At 38.4% G+C, this 14,335-nt stretch overlaps 1 protein-coding gene across 2 annotated transcripts in view; it reads right to left on the bottom strand.

Moving 5' to 3' along the window:
• Positions 1-7,165: 7,165 nt before the first annotated feature.
• The window catches only part of CAP2 (cyclase associated actin cytoskeleton regulatory protein 2), a 149,795-nt gene continuing 142,625 nt past the window's right edge, over positions 7,166-14,335 (bottom strand). For both annotated transcript variants that reach the window (XM_087438056.1, XM_004432097.3), the window contains exons 12-13: positions 12,717-12,857; positions 7,166-8,605 (exon numbers count right to left, since the gene is read on the bottom strand). In XM_087438056.1, the coding sequence (XP_087294182.1) occupies positions 8,522-8,605; positions 12,717-12,857 (225 nt within the window). In that variant the 3' untranslated portion in view covers positions 7,166-8,521. The remainder of the gene's footprint in view (positions 8,606-12,716; positions 12,858-14,335) is intronic.

Here is a 14,335-nt window from a genome sequence, read left to right as displayed (position 1 = left end):
CAGAAACCTCAGTCCTACAACCTCAAGGAACTGAATTTTGCTAATAATCTGAATGAACTTGGAAGAGATCCCCAAGCCTTAGATGAGCTGAAATGAGAACATAGCTTGACGCCATCTTGATTTCATTTCAGTCTTGAGAGACCCTGACCAGAGCACTCAACTATATCATGCCCAGACTTCTGACTACAGAAACTATGAGTTAATAAACAGGCATTGTTTTAAACTGTTAAGTTTGTGGTACTGTGTTATGCAGCAATAGAAAACTAATAAAAACACATAAAGACTTCTGAGAGTTGTATTTTCGGTGTGAGTTGTATCCTTCATCATTAGAAAATAACCTTTAAATTTCTGTTTAATATATTTACTTTGAATTTTATTGAATTATATATATTATTAGTATTGTGACTCCTACTTTCTTGTTGTTTGCATTCATCTAATATCCTTTTGCCCATCCTTTTAGTTCTAACATTTTGAGATGCTTTGTTTTAGATGTGGCTTTTAAAAACAGTGTATATACTTGTTGAATTGAGTTTCTGTATTCTCATGGTATAATTTATCACATTTGTACCTACTTTTATAATATCTTGGCCTTATTTTTTATCTTGCTCTATTTTTTTTCTATCTCATCCATTCATTTATTTTCTGTACTTTGGTATATAATTTTCTTTTGTTTTTTCTAGTGTCTTAGAAAATATATATTTATTTTTTTATAACTTTTTAAAAATTAAAAAGAAAATTGAAGTTTCTCTAAAGAATTCTTCAATCCATATTTTTCCTCAAAGCAAGGACTGTGACTCTTGCCCACTTGTATCCCCAGTACCAGTGACACAGAAGTTTCAGAAATGTTTAATTTGCTGAATTGAAATCACTACGTTCTAAGCAATTGTGCTGGTAAATAGCTTTTACCACATTTCTTCAAATAAACATTTAAAAATATTATTTTATTTTTCTCTTTGGTCTATATTTTTTTATGTTGATTAAAAAACATTTCCTTCATATGTACTCTTTTGAAACAAAAACCTGTAATCTGAAACAGACAAATAATGAATTTATGAACTAAAAGGTGATTATCTTCTTTTGAATGTGTTTTAAAAGTTATTGGATGTTTAATAATCACAAAGAATTATGGGAATTTTTAATAATCAAATGCTTATAATGCTTATTCTGACAAATTCAAACAATAAGAAAGTGGAAAGATCCTTCCCTCCAACCCCATACTCCAAAGATAGTCATTATTGCCATTTTAGTATGTATCTTTCCAATGTTTCTTTATGCTATAATGATGATAATATAGTAACTAACACTATATAACCTTTACTATGTGCTATACATATATTAATTAATTTAATCCTCAAAACAACCAAATGGGTAAGTACTATTATTATCATGTCTATATTAGGGATGAACAAAATGAAGTTTTGTGAGAAACATAGGTGATTTTTCTCAAAATTATACAGCCAATAAGTGATAAAACTAGGATCCATGCTCTCAACCACTATAGTAAACTGTCTCTTGTCAAATATATATTTATATACCTTTATATACAAAAAAATATAGTTTTTTTGTTTTTGTTTTTGTTTTTTTTAAAGATTTTATTTATTTTATTTTTTCCCCCCAAAGCCCCAGTGGACAGCCGCATGTCGTAGCTGCACATCCCTCTAGTTGCTGTATGTGGGACTCGGCCTCAGGATGAACGGAGAAGCGGCGCCCCGATGCGCACCCGGGATCCGAACCCGGGCCACCAGCATCGCAGCGCGCGCACTTAACCACCAAGCCACAGGGCCGGCCCAAAAATATAGTTTTTTAATTGACATACATTTTAATAAAAATATTCTTACAATTCTACAAACAAAATATAGTTCTTTTAATTGACATACATTTTAATAAAAATATTCTTACAATCTGTTTTGCTGATATATCCTCATTTTACTTAATGTATTGTGCACATCTTTCCAAATTCTTTGAAGGTATTCCTGGTGACTGAACTGGTAAATCAGAGGGTTCCTTAAGTGGCATATTAGTTTTGGTAGGCTAACCTACTCCAATAAATAAATCCAAATATGTAATAGTTTAAGCATAAGGTAAGTTGATTTCTCATGTAACTACCTATGCAGGTTCAGGTCAGTGAGTGCCTGTCTTCCACATTGTGACTCAGGGACCCAAGGTCTTTCTAACTTGTTATTCTTGCATAACCAGAGCATACTGTCATCTGCATGATTGAGACTGGTTGCCATGTCTAGGATCCTGCTGGAGGAAGGGAAAGGGAACATGGGGAAAACACGCTGTCTTAGAAGACTGAGTCCTGAAGTGGGACTTACATTACTTAACACTGACATTCCTTCAAGGAGAATCTAGTTACGTGGGATCTGACTGCAAGGGAGACCAGGAAATGTAGTTTACTAAGGAAAGAAAGACTAGATTTTGTTGGACAGCTAGTGACTCTGCCTAAGGCAGTTTTATTATATATTTGTTTAATCATATTGGAAAAAATTTTTAACACATTGATTTCATTTTTAAAGAATTACATATCTTTAAAGGTGTCACAGGCATTTGTCAAATGGACACTCTGGTTAGTGGTTTCCAGAATGGAAACCAGGTCTTCTGACTCCCATGCCAAAGCTCTTTCTAGTTAATGCAAAATCTATTTTAGTTTTTTGAAGAGTTAATACAAGTATGAACTTTTTTCCCCTGAGGATAAGCCCTATTGGAAGTGTGTCTATCTGGTAAGATGTTAAAGAAAGACTCATTTCTGTAAACTATAGAGTTTATAGAGTTAATTTAATTTGAGAAAATAGTTGTCTAGCCAGTTGGTAGAAGCAGCCTGCAGAACATAGACCATATTGCTGGTGTAATTATCTGAGATGCTAACAAATGAGAGAACATTTTGATAATTTTCTAGTGAACCAGATTTTAGTTGTTAACGATGGGACATCACTCCCTGAATTCTACGTCCACTGAATGGGCTCACATTAAAATAGTCCTTCTTTATTCTTCAGATAGTTGCATATCAGCTGTGACTGAGCATACAGGAAAATGTCAACCACTTCTTTAGTGAATATGGACAGGTAATTTTGATAACTTAGGTTTTCAAATACTATTTCTTTTTCAACAGGCACATACAATTTCTTTTTGCTTAGTCAGATAAATATCAAAATCTCTGTTTCGATTTGCCATTGTAGTCAGAGCTAAAGAAATGCGATTCATAATAGTGGAGAAGGGCCAGCCCCGTGGCTTAGCCGTTAAGTGCGCGCGCTCCGCTGCTGGCGGCCCGGGTTCGGATTCCGGGCGCACACCAACGCACCGCCTCTCTGGCCATGCTGAGGCCGTGTCCCACATAGAGCAACTAGCAGGATGTGCAACTATGACATACAACTATCTACTGGGGCTTTGGGGGAAAAAATAAAAATAAAAGTTAAAAAAAAAAATAATAGTGGAGGAAACTCCTGGTTATTTCATCCAACTTTTCTCTGTCCCAGGATATGGAGAATGCATATGACTTAAACCCCTTTAAATACCATACTCCCATAAATTTATATCCTTTTCCTGAAGGCACATATTATACATGGCTCTTGTAAAATATTTCTCCAAACCTCTATACATCTTTTACTAAAGCTACAGGGCAATATCTTTAAATATCCATAAAGGGTCATAGATTTTTATCATGCTTGATTGAGGAAGGCAGTCGCTCCCCTGGAACTGAGAGTCTGCACTCACCTGACTCTGATATTTTTCCTACAGCTTTTAAGCTGAAGAGGAATCCTGCATGCAGGGCAGGCTTCTGGGTGACGTGTCATTAGCGTCACCTGCTAGGGGATGTGTACCATTCATTATGTGTGGGCTTGGTTATGCCCCACAGGGACAATGAACAGGGAAGAACAGTCTTCCCAAACAAACCTATAAAACCATAATGTTTATGGGAAGACTTCCCATTATATGTTTATGGACTTATGAGTTGAAGAAATGAGGCCAAGTTATTTAAAATAACAAAAAAATTTTAAAATGCACACCTTCTGATTAGTTTCCAAGATGAATTATTGATATTATAGGAAATTACTAACTGAATTTTAGTGAAAAAACCTTTGTGATATTGGTGAATGAGATTTAAAAATTAGCATCATAGTTTAGTACGTGTGGCCAATGATGCATTTCTTTCATCTGGATCTTCATGTCAGATTAGGTATCATTTTTTGACTCTGATGGTCCTAAAAAGCAAGATATTGAAACAAAAGTGGACTTAGAACTCAAATATTCAAAGTTGTAGTTTTAGGCAAAAATTATCTCTAAATATAAAATACATTGTACTGGAGGGAAACCTGAAAAAAGTTCTCCACTGATAGGCAAACATTACCCTTTGTTAGGTGCATGTTCTGTGCCAAGTTACTAAACAAACAGTGGAAGAACAAAAACCATTGGGAGAAATCTGGGTGAATTATCACTAGTTAATATGAGCTGGCGTACTTTCTACTGGTAGCATAGACATAAGCTTAACCATGTACAGAAACACTGAAGTGGTTAAACTTGCAAAAGAAATCTGTGAAAGACTATAAAATCAGCTTGTCTCACTTAAGGCAATTAAAGCCCTTAAAATTATGTCTGTATCTGAAGTAGTGCAAAGTGCCAATGGTTTAAAATAATTCTTCTGAAGTGAATGTGTTTAATGAACATCATTTTTTGGAATATTAAACTTATGATTCTTAAGGATTTGGCATCGGAGACAAAGGAAAAGACTCCAGACCCATATCTAACTGCCTACTCTCCATTTCCCATTAAATGTCACAAAGATGCCCTGAATTAAACATGTGCAAGACTGAACCATGGTTCCCTCCAGATCCTGGTTCTCTTTCAGTGTTTCCTATCACAGAAAATGGCTGGTTTTAAATCTCTGATGAAAAGTATGAGGAGGCCATTGACTGAAACTAGAAAGGCAGATGAGGAAAATATGGATATGTGCGGAAAATGTGCATTAATTTTAGCTATGTTGAATGAAGTTGGGACACGCAGGTAGAAATACTCTGTGGACACTTGGAGTTGAGAATCTAGGGAGATGGATTTGAGTAGGGGAGGTAAATTTGAGAGTCATCTACATAGAGGTGATAGATGAAGTTAAGGGAGACAAATGAGCATTTGAGTGGGGGAAAAAGGCAGAAGGGAGAGGAGCCAGGGAAGCTTATTGTGTATCACAAAATCAAAGGGAATTAAATAAGTAAAGGGCAGTGTCAGGAATGTCAGTGGATGGGAATGAGATAAAGTCACTGGATTTAATGACCTTTGAGAGTTTCAGAAAAGTGGTGAGACCACAAGCCAAATTACAGTAGTTATAAAAAGGGGTGTGTGTGTATTCTAGTCCTTGCTTTACCTCTAACCAGTTGCTTGTTCTTATGCAAGTTGCTAATGTCACTGGACCTCAGCCTTTTCATCTTTAAAATGGGAGGATTCCTTTGATAAACTCATCTAGATTCTGAGAAGTTGAAGTAGACATTTTCAATGAATGAAAGAGTAAATGAATAAAACTATATGTATTTCCTACTAGTTCTAGAAAGAATTTCCATAGATAAGGAGAAGTGGTTAGTATTGACTACTCACTTTAAGATGCCTTGCTGTGAAAGGAAGATTATCAGTAATAGAGTATTTAATGGAAATAGTATTATCAAGGAAAGGATTTTTAAAACAAAGACTCTTGCAGATTATTATATCATTTTCATTCTACAAATGATACACAGTAATATTACAAAGTAAAGAGATACAGGGGACCTTTGGCACTTAATTTTCTGGCTGATACTTATTTTTCTTTTGATTCTTTGTGAATGTACATGACATGCAGTTCTGCTACATATGGATTTCTTACCTCTTTGACAATATTTATTAGGTCATAGCATTGGTGACATTGGAATTCAACAATGTGCAGGAAAAAAGTGTATTGGAAATGCAACATTGCTTTGTCAATTGTTTTCCTGTACATTGCCAGTTTTTTTTTTTTCTGGTCCTTTTTCAACAATTCAACCTACTCAAAAAACTAGTAGTTGACTTGGGGCACCAGGGCTGGTAAAATAATTGCTTGAACCTCAAGTCTAGATTTTCAATGTCTGTGGTGGAGCATTTTGAGAGGCTGATGTCAAGTCCAAGGCCAGCCGACAGAGTCTGAGAATTCTGAGTGAGGGGCCGGCCAGTGGAGCAAGTGGTTAAGTGCGTGCGCTCCGCTGCGGCGGCCCGGGGTTTGCCAGTTCGGATCCCAGGCATGCACCAACACACCGCTTGTCCAGCCATGCTGTGGTGGCATCCCATATAAAGTGGAGGAAGATGGGGGGCCGGCCCGGTGGCGCAAGCGGTTAAGTGCGCTTGCTCTGCTGTGGCGGCCTGGGGTTCGCCGGTTGGGATCCTGTGCGCGCACCGATGCACCACTGGTCAGGCCACACTGTGGCAGGCGTCCCATATAAGTGGAGGAAGATGGGCATGGATGTTAGCCCAGGGCCAGTCTTCCTCAGCAAAAAGAAGAGGATTGGCAGATGTTAGCTCAGGGCCCATCTTCCTCACCAAAAAAAAAAAAAAAGTGGAGGAAGATGGGCATGGATGTTAGCCCAGGGCCAGTCTTCCTCAGCAAAAAAAGAGGAGGATTGGCAGATGTTAGCACAGGGCTGATCTCCTCACACACACACACACACACACACACACAAAATAGAGGTAAAGAATTCTGAGTGGACATCTTTTTCAATATAAAATTATTACTACATCATGGGTACGTAGCATGTCTTTTTTAGAGTCTTTTCTTCCTACTTAAATTGTTTCCTCCAGAAGTTTATTTTTAAATTTATTATAAAGGTTATTTACATTTATATTACACAGTAAAAATATATAGTATATGTAACACTGTATCATATTTATAAACTAAATTTATTTCTGGGATGTTCACATTAACAAAGATCTATGAGAGAGATTTTCTCAGTGAAGAGGCATTGAATTATAAAACTGGATTCTAGAATTTTCTGACTGACAGTCATTCCAACTGCAAATGGCTTAATCTGATATCTATCTCAAAGAAGCCATTCTTCAGGGAAGCTAATGGCATGCTGGATACATTCTCTAATTCAACCAGAAGGACTCAGTTGTCTTTCCTAAATCTGACGTATAGGCAAGGGGGAAATCAAAGCGGAAAAAAATAATTCTAACATCCAGAATTCATCACAGTATTTAAACAATTAGAATTTTACTTTATTTCAGAATAAGTATACAGTTGAAAAAAAGATATTTACTAAAGCCACAACATTATTCATATGGACAAAACTTTTATAGCAAAACCGTGGTACATGAGCATTAGTAATCTGAATACTATATGGATATAGAAGATATTTAAAAAACGGAAATGATGTATTCCAGAGGCTGTAATAGGCACAATATATATGCTTGTATTGGGTCTGCAAGCACTATGCTGTAATTCATTACACATGATCCAAGAAGTTGCTGACTTTTCAGCTCTACGTACTGAAAAGATACAAAGGAATATCATAGTTACTCTTAGGTTGAAAAAATGTGTACTATCAATACTACAAAATAGGAGCAGCAAGCCAAACCAACAAACAATTCCTTAGGTTTTGGAAGAAGTAATACATGTATGGCTTTTTCGTGTTCATTTTTGAGACTGGTTAGCAAGTCTGGCAAGTGGAAAAGAAGAAAGTAATTTATAATAAAACAGTAAAGACATCATTTACAAGGCATCTGATATTTAACAGCTTCAAAACTGGGAAACAAAAATTGAGCTTGATCTGAAAGCAAAATCGTGAGGTATTATATCTGCTTCCTCCCTACTAATTTCTGGCATAAAAATCTTTATGCAGAAAAGTAAGTTTTCCAAGTGACATGGCAGAAAAATATTTAAGATAAATCAATAGAATTTACTTTTGATTTTTAGTAACTGTAAATTAAAGTCTTCCAAGGACCAAGAAACTGGATACAGTCCTTAGTATGGAATTTTCTTATGTCTTGTAAAAACATGGGTTGAAATTTTTCATGCTGACAGTGTAGCCACGCTGATAAAGGTGAACATATGGTAAAAATAAGAAAAAAATGGTAGATTTTTCAGAGCATACCACTACTACATCATATCGAAATTGTCTAAAAGTTCAAAACGTACATCTTAGATTCTCGAAGGTTTTATTTTCCAACTAGCAATTAAACATAAGTGTAAAAGTGAACCATGCAATATTTTTGCTATCAGCTACTGTGTTAATGATATGAGAGAACAGAATTCTTTTTTTTCCCCTTTAAACGTGTAATGCTCACAAGTCATCATGTGGAACTCAAATCACACACAAATGCAAATCATGAAGAAACATTAAATACTTCAAAATGCCCACGAAGGCGTGCCAGAAATGATGCTGTTCCTAGAGCACAGAATTGTTGGAGGCCAAGACTAAAACAGTAGGTGCTACTGCAACTTCTAGGTCTTTAATGCTGCTCTTCTCTTCTCTTTTCTTTTCTTTTCTTTTGATGGGGGAATTCGGGTTAGGGGATTCGGTCTCCCCGGAGGTTAGGCCATAATTTCTGCAGGTTCAGTGACCAACTTGGCTCCATCCCACGTTGTCTTGAACTGCTCAGGAACAGGAAATTCTCTCTGGAAAAAGGCAAGAAGAACAAAGTTTCTTTAAACCAAGGCTTCCTCTTGCCAATAGTGTCATGGAGTGGTCTTCTGTGTCACAGGGAGATTTGCGTGGGCATGTGTGAGTTCTGTGACTGTTGGCCAGCATCATCAGTAAAGCGGGCACTTACTAGAAACCAGCCATTCTTCTAAGCACTGGATACATGTGAACTCAGTTAATCTCCTACACATCCCTATGAGTTAGATGTTATTGAGATGCCATCTATAGGAAACAGAGGCCTGAGAGGTTAAGCAACTGGCCCAAGATGGTATCACAAGAGAGCAGAGCAGCCCGAGTTCAAACCTAGACAGTCTCTCTTACCCACGACTCTCCACCAAACTCTAACATGTACGTGAATCAGCCGGGCATCTTGTTGAAATGCAGATTCTGATTCAGCAGATTTGGGGAAGAGAATGAGAATCTGCATTTCCAACAAGATCCAAAGGGATGCCTAGGCTGCAGGTCCCCAGTCACACCAAGTAGAAAGGATTTATCCCGGTGTTGTCTATTCTTTGATGAAATATAAACATATGCTTTGGGCTGTATATAAATTTGTTACCCTTCATCCTGCCACCCTACTCTTCCCACTGAGAAATATATGCACACACATCACACACATACACCCACCCACACATACACACACAAAGAAAAATGCAGAATAGCCAAAATCAAAGTAGTTTGGAATCTCTCCTTTCCCCAGAGAGTGATTCGTCAGTCATTTCAGAAGAGGATCGAAAAGGAAGGTGAGGAGCAGACCCTGAGCCCTGGCTTCTGTGTGGCCTCCCGAGACTTCCTCGACATCCCGCGCTGTTGAAACCCCAAGTGTCTGTTAAGCTTGATGAATAAATGAAAAGGAATAGGATATATTGGGGCATATGAGAAAGCCATTTGGTTTAAAACTGTGGCCTGACCTGGTTTTTCCAGAAGGGCCTGACATGGCCTGTTGAGCATGCATTGCACATCTCCTTTAAATACTTTTAATGTCCCAAAGCCAAAAATGATGCCCTTAAAGATAGGGATGTGGCTCCCCCATATCGGCATTTCTTTAAGGATAAGCATCTCTTCCCAGAAACGAAGGATTAATTACTGACTTCTTGTGTTCACCTTGTGACCACTGACCTGCTGTGCCAGCAAAGCTTCTTGTGACTGCTGTAAAAGGGACATTGCTGTCATACATGATGTATGCTCTTTGTTCCAAGACAGTATATAACCACTCTGTACACCCTACTTCTTCAGAGTGCTTCCTTCCTTTGTGAAGGGCTTTATGGTCCTTAGGCCTGGCTCATAATAAACTCACCTCAATTTTGATTTATAGATTGATTATGGATTATTTGCATCGACAAGCGGATGCCTGTGCTCACCGATGTTTCAGTGGAATACACACAGGAGTACGTATCTTCCTAGATGTAGGATCCAACTGTTTCTTTTGGAAGAAGCTATTTATTTATTTATTTTAAAGGGAAGGCCCTAACTGGTGCAGCCACTATGGAAAACAGTATGGAGATTCCTCAAAAAATCAACGATAGAACTACCATATGATCCAGCTATTCCACTGTTGGGTATTTATCCAAAGAACTTGAAAACACCAATTTGCAAAGGTACATGCACCCCTGTGTTCATTGCAGCCTTATTCACGATAGCCAAGACTTGGAAGCAACCTAAGTGCCCATCAAGGGACGAATGGATAAAGAAGCTGTGGTATATATACACAATGGAATACTACTCAGCCATAAGAAACGATGAAATCCAGCCATTTGTGACAACATGGATGGACATTGAGGGCATGATGCAAAGTGAAATAAGTCAGAGGGAGAAGGTCAAATACCGTATGAATTCCTTCATTAAGTAGTAGATAATAACAACAATAAACAAACACATAGGGACAGAGATTGGATTGGTGGTTACCAGAGGGGAAGGGGGGAGGGAGGAGGGTGAAAGGGATAATTGGGTACATGTGTGTGGTGATGGGTTGTAATTAGTATTTTGGTGGTGAACATGATGTAATCTATGCAGAAATAGAAGTACAATGATGTACACCTGAAATTTTTACAATGTTATAAACCAATGTTACTGCAATAAACAAAAAATTAAAAAAAATAAAAAATAAAAAAAAAAAAATAAAGGGAAGGCCCTTTCTATAATGAGTGATGTTGTCTCCTTGAGGGAAATCTGCCATGGAAGGTCTTAAGATGAAGCAAAGAAGTCACAGTCTAAATAACCGTGTGTGTGTGTGTATGTGTCTGTCTGTGTCTGTCTGTGTCTGTGTGTCTATGTAGCCAATATCCCTCTGGGGCTCTTCTTGATGAGTAAATCAGGCTTTGTATTTGCTCTCAAGTACCAGGCCAGGGAGAGAATGCTCCCGAGTGGAAGCACCTCTTTGATAGTAACTGTTCCAAATCTTCTTTGGGAGTGAAGTGATAGTCACATGATGACGGATCTTCTCTGGGAGACTGACATCTTTCAGGATGAATCATCTTCGTCATCCATTCCCACATCTCCATGCCCATGGTAGAACCTCTGTATTGCCCCCTATTACCTCCAGTAGGAAAAATGCATGAAGGCGGCCATGGACTGAGGGCACCAGATAATTTACCTATGAAGGGAAGACTTTACTTTTTCAGCATAAAAGCTCAACTTTTGACCTATACTAACCCTTTAGGTCAGTGGAGCTCAATCTTGGCTCCACATTGGAATCACCTGGGAAGCTTTAACCAATACAGATGTCTGGGTGCCATGTCCAGGGATTCTAGCTTAATTAGTCTGGAGTGCTCAGCCAAACCCCATTGCTTTTCTTAGCAGATCCAGTTCCCACGCAGCCGAGCCTTCTGCTTAAACAGCCGCAAAGGCCAGGAATCATCCTAAGTTTTAGCTCTCCTACCTGAAGCTGATCTGTACTGGCTTTCGCTCTTCAGCAGTCTGTTTTAGGTGGAGAGCCCAAGAGGAGATTCTTCTCTAGCTCAGGGTTTGGCTGGCCATACACCTAGTAGTGAAGCATGACCCAATGCTCAGAGTTTTGTTTTTTAGACTTAAATGATGAATTCTAGGCTTCCATATATGATGTGTGGCTGGGTGGCTGAAGAACTTACTGACAGGCAGGGAGAGAGAGCACAGCAGCAGTCAGATTGTCTGCCTAAGGAGATTAACCAGAGTGCTGACTGCTGTGTAGATGGCCAGTGACTGACCCACAGGCTGATGGGGGCCCCTCTTCCAAAGGTGTGCCTGCTAAGTTCGGTTTTCTCCCATCCTTCCCTGGTTCACTGCCCCCGTGCACAGCTGGAGGGAATTATCTCTGGACTTATTTCCCTGCTTCCAAGAAGCAACAACTAGTAGGAAGTAGTAACTTGCTTCCAAACAGCAACAACCAGCAGGTCTACCACACTGCATGATGCAGAAAATGTATTTATTGATACTTCTTCTTCAGTGTGTGAGAATCTCTGCACGCTTCTTTTAGAAGCTGCTTTGTTGGGGAGAGGAGACAAAGAAAATAAACGGTGGCAAAATCACTTAGGTGAGTGTGTCTCAGAAGGGTTGTTGGATGGATTGATGGGATCAGAGTCACCTGGGATGTCTATTAAAATACAGATTCTGGACCCCACTCCAGACCTCCTGGATCCAACCTCTAGGTGCAGACTTTGGGAGCTGGCATGTCCATCAAGCTTCCCAGCTGATTCTCATGCTGAGTTTGAGAACCTCTGATGTAACTATACCTACACAAATAGGCCTACTTATTATCCCATTTTTTTGCCAAAGCATTTCTCCCTCTTTTCTGTTTGCCTCCACCACAGCAAAGGAAAATATTTAGTCCTAAGTAATATGAACTCAGATACATGGTGTACTATTTGAGAAAAGCTAGCCCATTAAAGTAATTATTAGTAAACTGCCTTGAGAATCACAAATCCAGGAGTGAGCATAGTCAAGAAGCTGATAGGGGAGAAGATATGTGGAAGGCAGCTCTGAATACCTTTCCTGCCTGTGAATTATTCTGCAAATGAAGCTCATAGCTCGGGAGCTGATTAATCAATCTCTAAAAATGTTAATAAAGAAGGCTCAAGAAAAATTCTTTACAGCCTTTTACAAGGTACTTACGTAATCACCATCCTGAGGGATAAGTATATTCATCTCAGATGACTTGGCGCTCACAATCTCACAGTCTAGTGCATCTTCACTGAGGTATATGTGGCAGCCTTCTGTCTTATTAATGGAAATTGTTGGCACTTTCCCCATTACCTGAAATAGGAAAAAAAATCTGGGACCAAAGGAAAGAAATAGAAATTACAATGTCCCCAAATAAGTACAATTCACGGGCCTAACCAAGTCTTAGGACTAGCTGGGTCAGGGCTGGAGAGGCTGGTTAACGTACCCGTTGTCTCCAGGCTGAACTGGTAGGTGTCATGTGGGGACAAAATGAAAGGACCACACAAAGGGATTCTCAAACCTCAGGGTCTCTTTCCTGAGATAAAGGAATTAATTTGAAAACAGCAGCTGAATGTTGAGAAAAAGTCTCGCAACCCCGTTAGCGGATTTGAAACATATATTTGATTTCATGATAAAAGAAACAATTTGCATTTGCTTTTGTGGGCTTAAAATTTTAGTTTTGACAAATCTCTATGACACCTGGATTAAAACAAGTTCTAATATTGTCATTTAAGAGTAAGTAAATTATTCTGTAATTGAGTAGATTTTTCCTCAACCTAAATTAGAATAAATAAGAAACATTACAATTCTTTTCACATAAGTCCTTTGCTAGATAAAAATCTCACTGGCTGAATGTGAAGCTTACATGAGATAATGAATGTCTAGGTATTTTGAAATGTATTAATTTCAGGAGCCCAAACAGGAGACTTGGTTCAGGCTACTCATTGTATGCGTAAATAGGACCATACACCAGAGGAGGTGATTCTTTGGATTGTTTACGAATATCTAAGTGCTATAAAAATTCTGATCAGTTTTAAATTTCTCTTTTAACAGTCAGTTTTCAGACAACCCCCAAAATCTCTATAGGGACAGACTGTTCCCCCAACGACCATATTCCAGCTCTATAACTCTATAATGCTTCTTGTAATGGTAACTGAAGCGATAAAGACATCTCTTCTTTCACCCTGAAGAAAAGGCTGGATTGCAAACCAAAGGAGCAACTCCTGTTGATGGTGCAGGTGATGTAAAGAACTCCTCAGGGGGAGTCTAGCCAGGTCACTACACTTCTCTGTTTTCTCCTCTCTCCATAGAAACTGGACACCGAGTTGGAAATGAGCCCCAGGGCAAAACAAAGAAGGCAGAGGTAGTTCAAGGTCAGGTGAGCACAGGGCTTTGCTATAAATAAAATAAAATAGTATTACATGTATCTATATTTCAAGAATGTGTCAGCAGTAATGTTTTGGCAATCTAGATTTGTTTATTTTATAATGATGAAGAGCATTTACATACTAACCAGAACTATAAATACCAGGCAAGTAAAGGAAAGGAGTAAATTGTCAGTGAGTCTTAGGTGATTCATTGATGAGACAGAGTGGGGCCACACGAAGCAAGCACATTACACTAGTAGATTTTATTTATTTTTATATAGTGCTATATTATGTTAAAAATATTGACATGCCCTACGTATCTGAAAAAGCAATAGCAGAATTCGAAAAATAGCCCTGATTTTGTAAGAATTGTCATTCCCCAGTGTTTTGGTCAATACTGCATTAGAGTAGATTATATACATG

This window comes from Ceratotherium simum, chromosome 13 (assembly GCF_057802395.1).
Source record: "Ceratotherium simum simum isolate JZ-2026a chromosome 13, ASM5780239v1, whole genome shotgun sequence".
NCBI lineage: Eukaryota > Metazoa > Chordata > Mammalia > Perissodactyla > Rhinocerotidae > Ceratotherium > Ceratotherium simum.
Note: the sequence above shows the minus strand (reverse complement) of the source record. Positions and strands in the feature narration are given on the sequence as shown.